This window comes from Mauremys mutica, chromosome 16 (assembly GCF_020497125.1).
Source record: "Mauremys mutica isolate MM-2020 ecotype Southern chromosome 16, ASM2049712v1, whole genome shotgun sequence".
NCBI classification, from domain to species: domain Eukaryota; kingdom Metazoa; phylum Chordata; order Testudines; family Geoemydidae; genus Mauremys; species Mauremys mutica.
The window spans coordinates 15,626,134-15,645,191 of NC_059087.1; the positions used below are offsets into that span (position 1 = coordinate 15,626,134).

The window sequence follows — 19,058 nt, forward strand, 5'->3', positions numbered from 1 at the left end:
TAACCCCTAGGTCCTTTTCTGCAGAACTGCTGCCCAGCCATTCGGTCCCTAGTCTGTAGCAGTGCATGGGATTCTTCCGTCCTAAGTGCAGGACTCTGCACTTGTCCTTGTTGAACCTCCTCATATTTCTTTTGGCCCAATCCTCTAATGTGTCTAGGTCCCTCTGTATCCTATCCCTACCCTCCAGCGTATCAACCACTCCTCCCAGTTTAGTGTCATCAGCAAACTTGCTAAGGGTGCAGTCCACACCATCCTCCAGATCGTTAATGAAGATATTGAATAATGTGGTTTAATAATAATAATGATCAGTGAATTTCTGAATGTCAATAGAAATCCCTGGAAATGTACTTATTGCATCTACAGTCATACATAATGATTTAATAATATAATAGTAACAATAACTATACAGAGAAATATAATATACTAATAATTATAAAATGCTCACACCTAATGATGTAATAGTATACCAGTAATTTACATATCTTTAATACATTTGAATCAGAAGGATCTCCAAGCACTCCACTGACTGATATTCACATTATATGTAAAGAACATTTCCTCCAGCACTGAAATGCAGCCAATTCTGGGGTGGAACACAGCTATTCTTTTACTGTGCGTAACAATAGTTTTAGGCTAGAAGTATAAAATAGTTTGGTATTCCAAGAGTGTTCTCTACAAAGCATTGGACAGATACCATTCCTGCCTCAAGGCACTCTCAGTGTAATCCACAGAGTGAAACTGCAGGCTGAATTCAGGTGTGAGTACATAATTACACAAGACAGGATTTGGCAGATACTGGAGATAACATCTCTATTAGTTATTAATCATGTTTATTATGGTAGGGACCAACCAAGATCTGGCACTATTATGCTAGGCATTGACAGGGCCGCCCAGAGGATTCAGGGGGCCTGGGGCAAAGCAATTTTGGGGGCCCCTTCCATTAAAAAAAGTTGCAATATAGAATACTATATTCTTGTGGGGGCCCCTGTGGGGCCTGGGGCAAATTGCCCCACTTGCCCCCCCTGGGTGGCCTTGGGCATTGAACAAACAGGGAGGAGTAAATGGTCCCAGCCCTGAAGATCTCATAATGAAGCAGGACAAGTGAAGGGTCGGGGAAAGGGCTAGAACACACTTCTTTATATAATATAGAATAATGACTGTCATCTTTTTTTGAGTACAATATCTATCTAGTTACTTATAACTTCCGTGATCTGAACCTCAGTGATCTGACACTGCTTCATATATACTCTCTTCCAAAATGGGGTTACATCCCCCAATGGCTGTTAATTATGTCACTTTCCACTGAGAAATGGTTTATAACGGGTTAATCAATGATTAATAGATGTTGCAGACACGGTAGTAAGTGTTACAGGCAGTTATAACCATTGCTGTTGGTTATAAGCAACCTGCCTATCAGACTCTAACAGTTGAGTAACCGTTTATTAAAATAGATCAATCATGCAATGATTATATATTTAATATACCGATTGCCATTCATTTATCAACGGAACCTTCATAAGTCATTAGAAATCCCCTTGATTTTTTTTTATATTTAATTTCCCCCCCCCTCCCTCTTGATCCGAATTTAGCCCGTGTCCCCCGGTGCCCTTTGGACAATCGAGGTTGCAAAACGCTTTCCCCTTCCCGCTCTGCTGAGGACACATCCCCGGGCTCCCCTGGGGCGGGGGCTGGGGGGCGGGGAGGGGGGGCAGAAGCTGCTGGGGGGGGGAGGTTTCCACACACAGCCCGCCTAGCGGGGGGGAGGGGAGGCGGAGGAGAGATCCGTGTCTCGTGCCTGGATTAGTCTAGCCTGGCTCCTGCTGCTCCGCGCTGCCCCCACAGCGAGTGCTGCCGCCGAGCCGCTCGCAGTCGCCTCCGGAGCGGCGTCGGCGGAGCAGCGCTCGGCTGAGGAGAAGCCGGCGCGGGTTCTTCCTGCCCGGGCGCCGCCGCCTCCGCAAGGGGGGCCGCTGCCCCTGCTCGTCCCGGGTCCCGCCCCCGCCCCTGCCTGGGAAGAATGGCTCCCGAGAGCTGAGGACCAGCGGGAAGGAGCGGAAGAAATCTCCAGCCGGGGGGAGTCCCTGGATGCGGGGGGGGCCGGGTTCTTTTCGCCTCTCCCCGCCACCCGCCGAGCGGAGCCGGGCCGGCTTTGCAATGACCGCCGCTGCCTGGACCAGCACCAGGTGCCCGCTTCGGCGCCCGAGCTGAGTTTCTGGATACAAGCGCGGGGTGGGGGGGAGGGAGAGCAGACAAACAAACCAACCAACCCCCCAACAGACCGGGAGGGGGGGGGCACAAACTTTGAGTTAAAAAAATTCTCCGTTGTTTCTTTTTTTTGTTTTGTTTTTTGAGGGTGGGGGACGACGACGGGACGGGGAATTTAAAAAAGCAGCAGCGGCTTTTCCACCTTTCCCGGCACCCCCGCGCACGGAATCCCGGCTTGGCACCCGAAACTCTCCGCTCCCGGGGCCGGGATTGCAGCGAGGACAGGGGAGAAGCGGCGGCGGCGGCTGTGCGGGCTGGAAGGGGAGACGGGAGCCTAGGGCATCTCCCGGCTTTTTATGCTTCTTTGTGCAAACAGAGCAAGGCTTCCCCCCCCACCCCCCGCCCCGTAGCACCGGCCGGAGCTGATCCGCGCATTTTGTCTATGGATTAAGACTGATCTGGATTCCCGCCCGAGCACCCCTGGGGGGGTGTTTACACACACACATGTGTATATACAGCTATATCTATTCCTTTTTCGCATTGTGGATTATCCCTTCTTCCTGAAGTTGCCCAACTGTTCTTGTGATTGTATTGTAGCGGCTCTCGGGCAGCGTTGCAGCTGGGGTAAGTAAAAGCACATTTTGGGGGGGATGGTTGAGGAAGACGCATTGTCCCCCCACCACTACCACCCCTAACCCACTCTTTGCTCTGCGGCCAGTTCCGAGCATGTAGGCGTCATGCATTGTTTCGTTTTTGCACCTCTGTCTGGGAGGGTGAGTAGGGTTAGAAATATTTTTCCCCTTGCCCCAGGAGATGATGAGTTAAGTGGCTTTGCGGTCAGACAGGAGAAGGAAATCGCCCTGTTTTCCGCCTGGTGCATGGTGGTTGGTTGTGTGTGTGTGTTGTCTCTTTCGGTGAAATTGACGCGGTTGTTTAATTTTCTGAATCCTACCACAGGTTTTGTCCTTCTCATTATGTCCTACTGTTTTCCATGGGGTTTCTTTTTCTTTTCTTTGAGTGAATTTTCCAGATGCATCCGTTGTAAAAGCCCAAATAATCAGACACTGCGTCCGGCTGCTTTGAAACAAACAGGCAAAAAAACAAAAAATCCTCAATGCAGATTTATGGAGGGCTATTTTTTTTTAATGTTTAAACCAGACTTAGCAGGGAAGAGCCTTCTGAGATGTGCTGGAAAGTGAATCGCTTTTTTATAGGCAGCCTGTTTTTCAATCTGTTTTGCGCATTCCTTCTGTGCAAACCACATATTCCCCCTCAGTTTAAGGGGGAAAATAATAAATAGTGAATTGTTGCCTTCATCAGCAAACACAGGGCTGTATTTCCAGTCGAGGGCTGCCAGAATCAGGGATCTGGGAATGATCCAACATTTGAAACTTTGCCTTCACAGAAGGGACATGGGAGGAGATTTCTCTTGCAGATGTAGTGATTGTGTGCAAGAAGGAAAGGGGTGCATGTGTTTCACTGCCTAGTTTCCCTGTCTGTGGAAGGATGTACAACAGGGAAAGGAAGATAAATGTCGAGGGTTCCACACATAGCCCATGTAAAACAGGAATGGTTAGAACAACACGTAAGTAGAGAACCATATTAAATCCAAGCAATAAAGTAATACTGTATTAGCAGAGCCCCAAGGCACACACCTTCTTGTAATTTACAAGGGATCTTCAACATCTCAAAGGAAGGCATGCATATTGACTGAGAAACTTCTTTGAATCAACAATTCCAAGCATAACTAACCAGGGAAACTGAACCTAGTAAAGTGCCATATAAACACCCTCATATACAAGTAAGGAAAGAATGAAAGTAGTAATATCTCAAAATGACCTCCTATTTATTCCACCCACCCAAACCAAATCTGTACATACATACCTAGAACGAACGCTTCAGTACCACAGCTTGTCGCTTTTGGGTATTTTCTTGGCAGTTTTGTCCTTGTCCCAGTATACTATGTAGCAGATATATTTGTCCAAGAATCCTGTTAATTAATTATAACAAAATAAAGTTAAACCTATTAGAAATTTTAACTGCATAAAGTATCTGATAGTTAACTCATTCAGTGCAGTCAAAATTCCTTAGTCATAAAGGATAAGAAGTTAAAAATGGTCTTTAAGAATCTGTCCATTTTAACATGGTGTCATTTGGCTGAACAAACACCCCAACAGCATTCCAAAGCCGAATGAATTGTGTTGGCAAAATTGAAATACAGGGTTTGAGTTGACTGCTTGGATGGCTGTTATTGTCAATGTGTCTACTTTTCCCCACCATCTATTTAATAGGAAAGAAATATTTAATCCAATTAAAAATTCAGGATTGAATCTTTAAAAGTTATCAATTTTTTAGGGATGAAGTCACTGGGTAATCAAAGATTGCGGGTCTTGAAAAAGGAATTTGGAAAAAAGGGGGTATTTGAATTCATTTTTAAACAGTGAACTAATGGCAAAATCTTACAGAAGAGTTGTGTATGTATGTCATCAGGCTGATAAATAACTAACCTCTATACATATCCTTATTTCCTGAAAGATTATAGTATCAGAGATCCTTTTGACTTCATCATATAGAACAAATACATCTAGATAACTAAATTACTTACTGTTCTCAGTGATTGCTTTGGGTCCTGGAGATTGTCTAACACAAGACTCCTCAGTTGGTCTACCGTCCACAATACCTGCTGGATTTATTTGCTTCATTATCCACCCCTGAAAGTCAGTCTAGCTCAACTGGAAAAGACTGTTAGAGTATTACATGGAAACAGAACCTTCTTGTTCTTATTCCTGAGGAGTTAAATCTCTGGTCATCCCTGATCAGAGTTTACTTCAGTGGTTTATGTATATGTATAAATCCGATTTTCCCCACATGCAGGCTTGCAAGGAAGGGAAGCTTGATTTCAACACACAGCATTAACTTCTCTAAATGATATACTTTTTCATGTTCTTTTGAAGAATTTCCTTCATTAACATTGGTTCTCTAAAATAGCTGCCCCATTATATCTGAAAAATGTTATTTTAAAGGTGGATTACAGTGAGGAAATCGTAAGACTTATTTTTGCAAGGGACTGCTGAGTCTATTTTTGTAAATGAACAGCAGTGTATGAAATGAGCAAAATATATTCCCATGTTATTCTATCAGCGGGCGTTGCATAAAGAGAGACAATCCATTAGAACTGGTAGTACATGTTTGCCCAACATAATAGCAGCAAGACAAATAAGTCCAGTACCCTAATGTAGGAAAGGTATACTTTAGAAGTTTGTGGCTTCTATGTGTATTTAATATGAATTGGTAGTTGCTGACCTTGAATTTGTACGTAGCTTGAATATGAGGTGAAGTACTGAACTTTGGTAAAGAATGGAAATATTAGATTATTTCCTAACCAAAAGAACTGCAGGAGATTTAGTGGAGTATATGTTGACAAAAATTACACTTGAAGGAATTAATTCCTTAGTGAACTAACCTTTGCTATATAAAAACATTGTGAAAGCATAGGTGTATACCTTAATTAGGCTTGCTTTTCAGCATTCTGGCTTTGAATGACCCATAATAACCAAAGACTCCAATCTGGGATATGAGGCAGAAATTGGTTACACTCTCTCACAGATTTTAAGTAATCACAGAAGGTTCTTTTAAAGTTAAATTATTTGTATAATCTGAATAGAATACACATCCTGGTTAACTTCAATGACTGTGTGAAATTACAAAATGACTTGGTCAGTCTGACATGCAATTTACCAAAATGTGTTCTCTCTTACCAAATAGCACTGGTCAATAGATATTTCTGGTAAATTAGGGAAGACACTTTGGTATCACAAATGGGAAAATATTTTATTGTTTCTTGCGATCTTTTGTGATGCTGAGTATGGGATGGAAACAGTGAACCAGGTAGGGAAATGTATGGATTTACCAGAAATTGTTTCCTAGGCTGATCAATTACCAGGAGATGTAATGAGAGGGAGAGGAAGGAGAAATTGCCATTACATAGTATCTCTTGGGAGAATTTGTACATCACATAATGAAGTTGCTATGGAGCATATTCCTGAAATGCCTATGCATAATAATTTACACTTCAGTCTTCTGTAAACAAGACACAATACTGTAAAAAATTGGCAGAGATAGTAAAATTGGCATATTTGTGATTTTTTTGGGGGTATCTCTCTTTTTAGTAATTACATTTACAGAGGTTTGGTAACTTACTAAGAAATTAAAACTTTCAAAAAATATGAAACGGCAGTCATTAATTTTGGGTGACATATTTAATGCCAAAGATTAAACATTAAAAGATTCTACTTCTGTCACAGCCCTCATTAAGTTATTTCTGTTTATCTGTGGTAGATCGATCTGAATGAAAAGATAATCTCTAACCTTAGTGATGTAAACTCAAGTGTTTTTACCCATATAGGGGTAAAATTTTAATACGTCTTTAAATCAAAAATATGTATGCATAATCTTGTTTGATTTAATATGCCTAGTTTGCTGGATGTGTGTTTTCAGAGTCCTAGTAGTCAGGACCTCCAAAGATCTGAATGTCACCTATGGAATAAAATAATTGTTGAAATAATTAAATATTTTTAAAGTTTCACTGCCAATTATTTTAATAAGGAAATTATTCATTTCTACCCTTCCCCATTCTCACCAGTTCAAGAGGTTTATATTCAGATTCTAAATAGAGCTTTTAACCCTTAGTCTAGATTTTCAGATCCCATCACAATGTTATATATGCTATTACATGTGGATTTAAAGTTTTTTAAATCTGCAGATGAACAGAATGAAGAATCAGAAGAACTCTATAGCTAATGGGGAAGTCTTTTCATTTGAGTGCTAATTTAACATCCCTACTCATACTGGCAATTCCAATAGGTTTTTAAATAGCTTGTTTAAAAAAAAAGTATCAGGTATTTTTCCTGTAGATAAAAACACATTAAAGTTTTATTTTTATTTCAAAAACAACCACCAATGTTACCTTGCTAATTCTAAGCAGTGAAGGCAGTATAGTGACCCCTAGTGGTGATTTTGGTAATTATGTGATTTGTGTAGTTAAACAATTTTTACTAGAAATAAAGTTGCAGTTGCCTTATTTGAAGTCCAGACCCTCCTTACAACTTTTTTGATAATGTTTTTTCATATTTTGTATGCCACCCTGTGGTGGTTAAAGTACAGTACAATATTTCATTCAGGCATGGCTCCCAGTTTCAAGAAACTGATAACTTTACTATACTATGATCGTTTTATTTTGTGTTTCTTTAAACTGCCAACAATCTGTTCAATCTACCTATCATGTCCTAAGTTAGGTGATTCATACTTAAATCAGTGCGGTTATGCTTGTTGGATCAATACATTATTTTCAAAGCTGGGACAGGATTTGATTTTTCTGAAAAGATGCAAATTAGTGCCAGGCTTCAACATTGAGAGGTTAGATGAAGGACTTATTGCCGTTTCTGAAGCCCGTACCAAAGGTCAAGAAGTACACCACCACCATCAGAGAGGCTCGAAATCTTAGTGTTATCAGCTGGAGAAGGAACTTGACAAGACAACAATGTTTAGGGATGGTAATCAGAACCACAGTCATGTGTCACCAACGGGGAAAGGTCAAAAGATGACATTATAGTGTTTTTTGATTTTTGTAAAAATGTGCTGTTTGTTTCCTTATTTAAATATGAGTATTTTTATTAGGGCATAAATTGCAATAGAAAGTAAGCTTAAAAAAACCACCCTGTTCTGCTTTTAAGGCTGCTTTGAAAAGGTTAACGCTTAATACAACATTTGGTCTTTTAAAACTAAAACCTGCTTTTGTGCACATGCAAAGTGAGTTGAAGTGATGGAGTTAACTGTAACGCCATCATTTCAAGACAACTGAGATTTTTACATTGAAGTCAAAGATTTTCCTGTCTAGCTTGTAAAGTGGAGATTTTTTTTTAAATGTTCACTTTTAAAAGCACACAGTTTAGTTTGTGTTTTTGTGGAAAGCGTGTTACAAAGGATCATTTATATATTATTGAAAGTGCGGCTGGCTAACCTTTACCAGCCTCATCTCATCATTGACTTAGATTGTAGTCCCAAGTAGCTACAAGAATTTTTATCTCGTATTAAGTGGTGTGGGAGAAAAGGATGGTTATTTGCAGCCAAAGGCTGGTAATTTCATAGTGCTTCTGTGGGGAAAATTAAATCTCTACTTGGACTACACTCCTGCAGTGACTAGTTATAGTTTTCCAGCATTTGATACACAACGCTCTCCTGCCCAGAAGACACATGCACAAATCATTATTCTTCCTTAAGTAATCAACAACAGAATAAAGACTGTGCCATTAAGTCACCTACAAGTGGATCCTCACTCCGAAGCTCTAGGTTATAAAGCCATAATGTAGTTTGTCTGCGGAATAGTTGGAAATCCTTCACAAATACCTCTTTAACACCTGCCTCCTATCCCACTATATGATTGGTTCCCTAGAAAAGCCTTCCATAGATGGTGCACTGTAATCCCTTTATGTTACTTCTTCAGTGCAGATTATGCAGCAAGAAATAATTAGGAGATTAATTTTCACCTGTCACTGCCAATAATAGATAACCTTGATGCTGTGACATGGCTAGGAATTTGGGGAATGGGAAAGCATTTAACCCTGTAGTGATTTCCAGACAAAAAGTGGTTATCAGAATATGACTTCCCTGCTTGTTGGCATGAAAACTGAGAGATGTATTGGTCTTTCAGCTTTCTGATCTCTTTATTGCCCTAGTTTTTGCTGTGTTAAACTCTCCCTGTACTATTAATGTGCCACATGTACACAGTCTAATCAGACACAAGAAAGCTTTGGAGACCTCCGTCGCCCAGTCTTTTTATTCAGATACAATTCCGTTGCCTTTAGTAATTTCAATTCCCAGTCCGATTGATACACGTAGCAGCTAGAGAAAGGAAGATACTAATGAAGATGGCTTTATTAGGTAGTGTGCAGTGTTGTCTGTCCTTGCCACTGTCCACCAAATGCAGCTGAAGAAATGTCCCAGAAGTAATTGTGCATTTGGGGATTTTCAGAGAAGGAGAATTGAGGCTTTTCTAGTCCCTTTCAAAATTAATTGCCTGCTCTTTTCATGTGAGCTTAAAAATACATGCTAGACACTAAGGCAACAAAGGTAAATTTTAAAATAAATCTTCTCCCTCTCCTTTTTTGTGCGCTCAAGTTTAGATCTACAATCTGTTGAAGATGTAATGGGAAACGAGCCTACAGAAAATGCCATTATTCATATCATCCCGAGCTCATTTATTTTATCTGCAATAGTAATGATAAGACAGCCTGCTTGGCAATGCTGATAAGCTGGGAAATATCTCAGAGCTATTTGTAAAAGTTAAAGCAGATCTTGGTACTGAGCGATAGGGAAACTGTGACGAGCCTTTTGGCAATATGCTGAGCTAGAAGCTAATAAAGATTTTAATGGGAAGACCTCATTAGGATTAGGGAGAAGATCTATTATCTCAGATTTACACAACATAAACATTGGGGCAACTTTAAATTTTTCCTTTTTGTTCATTAAATAGTATTGCTGAATGCGAAACCTTATAAATCCAGTCTGAATCTCTGTGTGTGTGTGCCAGGAGCCATTGCCAGCTGTTTGCTAAGCTTTTGTAGAATTGCATTTGCAGTACACACAAGGAATAGCAGAGCGTTATGTTTTTAAGGAGCTGTTCAAATTTTGTAGGGGCAGAAATGTAATTGATGTTTGGGAATCATTGTCTAGGAGAGCAGCCTTCCTATCCCTTCTGCACGGTGAGGTTGCCTTTGTGAACAGATTTGCCCACTGCTGTCTTGTGTATCTACTGACAACTAGACTGAAATAGTAGGGATGAATGGGGTGTTAACGTCAAATCCTATGTATGCAGCCATTTAATAACTACAGTTAAAACTATGCTAGTGGAGGTCCTGTCACCAATGCGACTAGAGCCATATTAAGTGTAACCAGGTTGAGACAATTGACATGCTTAGATGGCCCCATTTGCATAGCAGAGCTGAGTTAAATTCCAGCTACAGCCTGATAATCATGTTACAGTCCTGCTCATGAGCAAGGTTTAAACATGGAACATTCACACTGTGAGGAATCCTGCTGTGCACCATGTCTGGACTCAACCTTGTTACTACCTGTATTTAGTAACTAGGTGTCCAATGCATACAGGCCTCAAAAAAGCCTTGGTTTACACAGGCTTGTGGGATGTGTTTTACAACCTTGTTTTAAGGACCATTCAGATTATATTGTGGCTGCATTGGATTATCATATGGTTTAGATTGCTGGCGTGAATGCCAAACAATTTTATGTCCAGGTAGAAAAACATATAGGAACATTGTTTAGTTTGGGGTTTTTATCCGTACTTGAATCTGTTCACACTGTGTCCAAGCGATGTTGGAACCTGGTTCTGCTATAAAGGAGTTTAAACCATGTTATTTAATATAGTCAGAATCCCCATGTATATAGGGGTTCTGTCACTTTGCATGCTGATATGGGAGCGCCTTTAGAACCTTGCTAATAATGGGCCAGAGAGTACTATGGTACCTTATAGACTAACAGACATATTGGAGCATAAGCTTTTGTGGGTGAATACCCACTTGGTTAGTCTATAAAGTGCTGCAGGACTCTTGTCGCTTTTTACAGATCCAGACTAACACGGCTACCCTTCTGATACTTGCTAATAATGATTATTTTAAAGATTGGTTGTTACGACAGTTAATAGGAGATTCCACCGTTTTTTTTTTTCATTGTGTGAGGCAGCTCTTAATAGAGTAAGTGTCTCATGGACCATCTCCCCTCCCACTGATGATCAAATAACGTCTTTGGCAACTACAGCAATTGCTTATTGGGAAAAGTAATGTTAGGAAAATATGGTAATGTACTTTTAGTTTCTTTAATGTGATACAATGGCTAGAAACCAAAAGGAGAGCCAGCACCCTGGGACCAGCCAGCTTTCCACGAACTACAAGCAAGTGTTCTCCAGACCACTGTTTGAGAACCACTGATTTATGATGTTTGTGGGCCTTAAAGGGGCACTCGGTACAAATTTTGTATGCCAGTGTTCCTTTGGTTGGGGAACCTACCCAGTATGGCATTTCCGTACCCCTCTTCTCTCCATCAGTATTTCCATCCCCTAGCCCCTCACCAGCATGGAACCAGATGGGCAGAGTTGGAGGAACAGTGCCAGGCACTTACTCTTAAAGACAAAGAAACTCGCCACCCTGGGTTGATGCGACACAGCACTGCCTATTTAAACCACTAGGGCCATGCACAGATAATAGACTGCTCCAGGAAGGTTGCCATTTAAACAAGGTTTCTACTATTTGTGTTTGATATGAATGAAACTTTTTGTTTTGTCTGTAGACCTCAACGGAACTGGAGCTGCCTCGTATCAGGAGTGGCTTGATAACAAGCAAGGTATGAGATCAAGTCTCTCCAACATGGGCACTTGGGACTGATTTAGCTTGGTTTCTCTCCGCTGAATTGGTCTTTTTCTCTGTCTTTTGCTCTTCCTCTCTGTCTGTCTCCAAGCCAGTGCTCTGTTGACAGTTCCATGGCAGCTAAAGGCTAACTTGTTAGCTCAGGGCCTTGTTACAGGCTTGTCACGTGCCCCAGGTCAGCCTTCCAAAACCCCAAATTCTCCATCATTAACAAACGAAAATGGAACGCTGTAAAATGAAGTGGCGTCTGCACCCAATAATAGTTTTTACCAATTTAATTGTATGGTTAAGGGGAAAAATTTATGAAAGTAAACAGAAACATTGAGCTAATGGAAGACACATGCTAGTGTACTTTAACACTAGGCTTTCTGTGATGTTTTTTTGTCAGTTTCACTGACAGACTGATTCAAACTTGTCCAACCCACAGTCTTTTCCTGTGGCAATGTCATTATGAGCTGGATAAGTCTCATGTGACTTAAGGGGGAAAAAATCTCTTGTTCCTTCACTGTAGGCTTTGTAGAGATAATCTCGTTAGTAAAATTCGAAGGTGGGAAAGTATATGGGGACTGGATTCAAAGCCAGGTTATTGCTTCTAATTCTGTAGCTCAACAGAGTATTGGGGGTCTTACGTCCTCCTAGGAGGTCTTTTCTAATAGCTGCAATTGCAAAAACTTGTCTGTTACTGTAGAGAGAGCTGTGTATTTAGTGCTGAAACCTGTATTAATGATCAGTCAGGAAAAATATGCTCCCTTCAGTCCAGAATTTCATTTATTATGAGCTATAGCAAGGAGATAAGGGGAAATAATTATCTTAACCTGGTTATAGTAACAGTGGCAGGGTTTCACCCTTCTGTTGATCCTGATCATGTGATAGCAACCAAGACTATCCTTTTCTGAAATTCTGATCGTCCTACATTATTGTCCAAAACAGAACATCCAGGAACAAAAGAACCTCATGGGTTTCATTGGTTGGTTGGTTTAATTTTTTGACTGTGCCTCAACTATTGCTATGTTCCCATCTTCTGATGATAAATTGACTTTGCAAATCAAAGACGGAATGAAGTGCCTTTCCTGGCTTTTTTTTTTTAAGCCATTCTCCTCTCCAGTTACGTTTACACTAATCTTTCACTATTTTCTTTATCGATTGTAGTAAATACCTAATCATCGCTAAGCTTTCTTTTTAGCCGTGAGAGTCAGCAGGCTGGGCTAGAAGAATTATAATCAATGATGGTTTCTTGATTAAATTAAAACTGCAAAAAGGTTGGAGTCTTCTAAACCATTGTAGTTCAGGGTGTTCTTTGTGGTAGGCAAATAGCTCATTCTCTGAAAGAAGATTTTTGTCCTATTATGTTTGCTTGCTCACTCGTTTTTTTCTTTTTGATGTTTTATGGAAAATAATTGAATTTTCCTATTTAAAAAAAAAAACACTTCCGCATTCAGTAAACATTTTAAAAAACATCCTAATATGCCAGAAACTTGTTTTTAAAAGGTTGTAGACTTTTTTCTGTCTTTTCACCATTCTTGTTGATTATCAGGATGGAGGGGTGTGTATATAATTAGGACAGCTGTCTAATATTAAAATGCCTAGATATTTATTCTTATGTATTTGTCTGTGGTAGCACTCACAGTATGTTCAACCTTTCTCACACTGGCACTCCCGCCTCCATCTCCTTCCACTTTGCAATACGAAAAGGGCAACATGGTCATATTCCTTAACACCTGTTTATGAGCCTCACATTGAGAATCCATGTGCTAGGCACTATCCAGACATAGAGTCACAGAATATAAAGGTTGGAAGGGACCTCAGGGGGTCATCTAGTCCAACTCCCTGCTCAAAGCAGGACCAATCCCCAGACAGATTTTTACCCCAGTTCCCTAAATGGTCCCCTCAAGGGTTGAACTCACAACCCGGGGTTTAGCAGTCCAATGCTCAAACCAGTGCTAAAAGAGACAGTCTCTGGCTGGAGAAGCTCACAATCTAAGGCCTAAAACTTTAAAAATGTTACTGGTATAACTGTTGTCAACAAAGTGTGTGATTTGAGGGGGTTAGTTTTAGCCAATATAGTTATGCCAGTAAAAGCCCTAGCATAGACACAGTGATACTGGTATAAGGGCAGTTTATACCTGACAACGTTTATTTTACGTCACTGACGTTTTATACTGATATAACTGTGTATATAGTGGTGGGTGGGTAGTTGCCACTTTAACTGTACCAGCATAGTTAAAGCCGCATGTGGACAAGGCTTAAGGATATGTGTGTTTATAATAACTTGTAATCAGCCCCCTAACTTCCAGTAGACAGGTCATTTGTTAAGCTGCAGCAGTGTTTGAAATCACAGTTTGTGACAGTATACAAAACATATAATATGTAGCTGACAGCAGAGCCGAAATTCAAGTTGTGGCCCAAAACTTTTTTTTTTTTTTTTTAAACTCATCCTCAGAGAGTTAACCAAGACACATGAAATGCGATTGCCATGGCTTCATTTTATAACAGCTTGCTTATCTCCCAGAAATTAGGCTATAATGAGGTTTGGTTTATATATTTTACCCCTCTCCTCATTAAAGTGCTATCTTTCAGAAGAAACGCTTTGTGTGCTGAAATATTGCACGGTTAAAATGAAGGCAGGTTTATAAGGATTTAATGTACTTGGGAGCCAAGGTTTTGCAGCTTTATAGCAAAGATGTTGTAACAAAGGGCTTTATGGTAAGGGTGTGCTGTATTTTAGTCAGGCAGTTGCACAAGAGAAATCTTTAGTAAAATGCCTAGCAGTCAGTCAGGAGAAACTCTGAGGGAAACAGTTGCCTCTGGATTCCAAGCTTGGTCTTGGCCGATATTAAATCCATTATTCTTAACAATCCCTGAACCCTAAACTATTTCCTTTCTTGTCTCAAAGATGCCATAGATATTGCTGCATTTTGTAATTGTGCCACACCGTTTGGGAGGTGTATTTCCTGGGTAGCATGGGACTCTCATTTACTGCTGAAATAAACCATGTGCACATGCTGGCTGTCCGTATCCTAACAAAGATGTAGGTCTATATACACTGCTTACAGAGCACTGGCAGAATGGTATCCTTGTGATATCCAAAGGCCGGATCTACATTGTCTTCACAGTGGTGATAGCACTTGCTCTGGCAGCATTTCATCCTCTCCACCACTGTCCCACCCATGACAGCAAGCCCTAAAAAAATATAGAAAATAAACAATTTGGTTCTAAAACCTGGGGAGAGGGAGGAATATGACTTAGTGCCTCAGTAATAGGAGTGGTATAAAAAGAAGACCGACCTCATATTTGGAGCAATGTATAATGAGGTGACATTGACAAGTGTGTGGAGTGGGGTCTGAATCCTTTATACCAGCTGCTGCAACATCTCCTTTCAGTCATAGAAGTTATCAATTTAAAATATCTCAAAGGCCATTCGGTTTATTCCCCTACTAATGCAGAGTTGTCTGCTATAGCATATCATGTAGTGCCTTCTCCAGTCCAGTTCTAATTGTCCCAAGGAAACACTCCCTGCTTCACACAGGAGATTATTCCACCACCTAATACATCTCACTTTTCCGAGTTTCTTCTTCACATTGAATATCATGGCTTTAGATTATTTTCTCCCAGCTATTTAAGCTTGCATTTTACCAAGATTAATATGATTTTATTTTTCTGCTGATGTGTGACTCGCTAGCTTTCTTGGTATTACTTCTCCATCCTCACTGATATGTGCGGCTCCTCCTAAATTAGTATTATCGTGGATTTTGTCACCTCGCCTCTATCACCAGTACAAATAATTCTGGAGCAAATGTTGAGAGTGAGGATGGAGGGCAGCTAATCTGGTCATTGTTTCAAGTGCCAGTGCAACTACAGCATTGCCAGCGCATCTACACTGGGGATATGGATAACTATCTGTTGGGAACTAGATTTATGCCATGCCAGATAAGCCATTAAACAGCCAGTATAGAACCAGGCCAGATTTGAAACAGTGACCTTAAACGGAAGGCTTTTTCTCCAGTTATCGATCCCCTGAGCTCTCTAGCACCCACGTATGCCATCTTTTATTAGAGTCTTCATACAACCAGTCACCTTGTTTGTAGGACAACAAACAGCATAACTGTATAATTGGGCCACTTTTAATACAGCCCAGCTCTATCTCCTGAACTCTCTTGAGAACAAGTATATATTGAATGGCTAAGGAGACTATACAGGGGTTACTATGCAGTGACTAGAGGGATTTGGAGGACTATTTGTGAGCTGTCCAGTCCATAGTAAACAGAGAAGAAGTGTTATTTGTGTAGATGTTAATTTAAATAGATCCCATCGGGGAAGGAATGAAATATAAATGAGCCATTTTATTAACTCTGGAGTTGTGTGGAGATGTCATGAGTTTTCTTCTTCCATCTTCCAGACACTTTTGTGTAGTGATGTCTCCTATTACATATTGAAGCTGTTAATGAGACCACCAGAGATATAGAGTCACCTTTGTGGTAGAAAAATATTTGGAAAGAAGTTTAAGTGGCTTTTATTTTCTCTCCCTTTTACTGGTGATATGCTGAAATTAAAAAATGGCTAAGATTCATTTTATATTGGTTTTAATGTCTGGTAGATCCTTTATCAAGGGAATAAGGTTCTGCATTTGCAGGTGAATGGACTTGGTCACAGCTTCTATGATAATTAGGAGATCAAAGATAAAACTTTGGCAGGCTACCTGATTGTTAGGAGAGTAGAGAGTATCTATAGAACAGTTAAGGTAACATGTTTTTCACGGTGGTGGGACAGAATCGAAATCCCTCGTGCTGTTGTGAAATTTTAGAGAGATGCCAGAAACAGCCAGGCTAGCACAGTTCCATCTTCTGCATGGACAAGGTCTGTATTATTATTAATATTAGTTATTTGAATTGCAATAGCACTAAGGAGACCCAGTCATGAATCTGGACCCGACTGTGCTAGGCACTGTTCAAATACGGAACAAAAAGTCAGTCCCTGCCCACAAGAGCTCTGGCTTCTTAATTCTAATGGTGATTGCATTTATTGCTAGAGCCTATTTAAAAAAATTGTTCTTGTTTTTAAATAAGTTGGCTGTCTTTTCTTTAGATCATTATAAACGTATCAGCAGATATGCTGATATGATGGTGCGCTGAGAATCCATGCCAGGGGCCCCTCTCCCCCTCTTATGTAGAGGACAGTACCATGTAGTGAGGTGGAAAGCAAATTTTTATTCTATTTTGTGTCAAAAAAATAACTCCATTATAAAAGATGTTGATGGGGGAGAGGGAGGATTGTGGTTTCAGTGCCTTGTTAGCGAAGAATTGCCATGCTCCAACTCATTTTTGCAGCTAGCATGGGGGAGAAAGGGAGAGAGGAAAAGAGATAGGCTTTGTGTGTGTGTGTTGGCTCTGGCTGTCTAAATTGGTAATGGTGTCTAGAAGGAATCCAGGCTGTTGTAAATATGAACTTTTGTCAATATTCCCCAAGCTTCTTTGGACTCTAGGGTTGGCTTTATTAGCTGAAGGTCACACCATTGTGTTGTCTCGCCTCCTGAGACCTCTGATACCTTCCTGAAAGGACGCCCATTATCCCAGGGCTTAGAAGCCAGCTTTCTCGTCAGTGGCACTGAAGCTGATAAGCTTAAGAGGCATATTTCATCTCCCCCATTGCTGCTTCCAGGAGACAAACAGTGTTTATCATTCCTGATTAATTCCAGCTGAACAAAAATATAAAATAAAATAGGAGGCATGAATGCACACATACACAATTACAATTTTTAGGCCAGCCTTCTGGCAAGGTGTCCACTCATCGTAGTGGTTTCAACAAGCAATGCGTGTTGCCACCTCTTTGTTATCTTGGCAGTGTATCTGAAGATGAATTTAGCAACATGAAAGGATCCCAGGCCACGATCAGTTTAAAGAAGAAGGGACGGGAGGAATAGCAGTGTGGAGATTGAGGCTGGAATTGATTTGTGACAATTAAATTTTAAGATCCTGGGAGAGTAGGGCCACCCGGTGCGAGAACGGCTTTACATTACCTGGGAAATATGAATGGCCCAAGGAGAGAGAGAAGGGCAAGGATTTTACTCTCTGCTACATGAAAAGAATCATGAAAACATAGCATATCGTGCTTCTGTATCTCACAACTCCCTTCATCACAGTTAAAACCTTTTCCTAGGAATAGCATGCAAGAGAATTGAGAGATTTAAATGGCAGTTTAAGAAGATCTTTTCCTTTTTTTGTATTGTTTTTTCCTCTTTTTCTTTTTGGTCTGGTTTGAAATTTGTCTGGAAATGTCCTGCTGATTTTCAAGATTCTGGTGTTTCAGTATAAATCTCTCTCCTATGTGGCTACAAGCTCCATTTACTATTATTTTTACTTTTAGCAAGTAAAAATCAGAATGTGATGTGATGTATTTTAAAAAAATCTCAGAATTAGCACATTGTCTTGTTTAACACTAACCAGAGATCTACTACACAGCTTTGTGCATCTGTAAAAATACACAAGCAGCATTATCCAGTGGACCTGAGAGTCAAGAGACCTGGGTTCTGTTAACTGTGCCACCGGCCTGCAATGTGATGCAGGGCAAATCACTTCAGCTCTCTGTGCCTCAGTCTTCCCATCTGTAAAATGGGGATAACACAACTTATCTTTGTATTCAAAATTGTTTGAGATCTATAGGTGACAAAGTCCTATAATATAGCCAGGGCCAGGTATGAGTGTTAAAAACATAACTTAGTCCCTGCCCCCAAGAGCTTGGAAATGCAAAGACACAAACAAGCTGCATGTTCAGTTTAGGTGGATGTCTTGGAATGTAGGAGAGAGCACTTAGGCCTGGTCTACACTGGGGGGGATCGAGAATAGTGTAGCTGAAGTCGATGTATCTTAGATCAAATTAAAATTACTTACTTTGCGTCCTCGCAGCGCTGGAACGACGGCTGCGGCTCCCCCGTCGACTTTGCTTCTGCCTCTCGCACTGCTGGAGTTTAGCGGTTGACGGGAGAGCGATTGGGGATCGATTTATCGTGGCTATATGATAGATTGATCGCTACCCGTCAATCTGGCGGGTAGAGTAGACGTACCCTTAGTGAGCCTTGATTGAGTGTCTTTTCCAAGCATAGAAAATAACACAAAAGGCACCCTTGGTAATCATGGCCTGTTATAATAGGATCCTTGGCCAGGTCTTTCAAAAGTGACTTGCTCTTGGGTGCCCAGCTTGAGATGCCTTAAAAGGGCATGATTTTCAGAGACTGCTTTTAAGAAACAGCATTGTCAGGGGGACTATAATTTTTCTGGTTTAAAAGATTGAACATTTGCAACTGGAAACTTTGCATTTGCCAGCATTGAATTGAGAATTCAGAAACAGGTGAATGTGTGTTCCACTGCGCAGTGTAGGCCTGAGAGCCTCATAAGACTTTTCTTAGCTCTCCCCATGGGCTCCACAGCA

General features: G+C 40.8%; 1 protein-coding gene across 18 annotated transcripts in view; it reads left to right on the forward strand.

Moving 5' to 3' along the window:
* Positions 1–19,058, forward strand: part of FBRSL1 (fibrosin like 1) — a 734,888-nt gene that overhangs the window by 599,662 nt on the left and 116,168 nt on the right. For 14 of the 18 annotated variants that reach the window (XM_044989412.1, XM_044989398.1, XM_044989396.1 and 11 more), the window contains one exon: positions 11,560–11,613. The exons of 3 other annotated variants lie outside the window; for them this stretch is intronic. In XM_044989412.1, coding sequence (XP_044845347.1) covers positions 11,560–11,613 — 54 coding nt within the window. Of the gene's footprint in view, positions 1–3,620; positions 3,788–11,559; positions 11,614–19,058 lie in introns of those variants that run through there. One more of the 18 variants, XM_044989413.1, reaches the window with a different exon arrangement.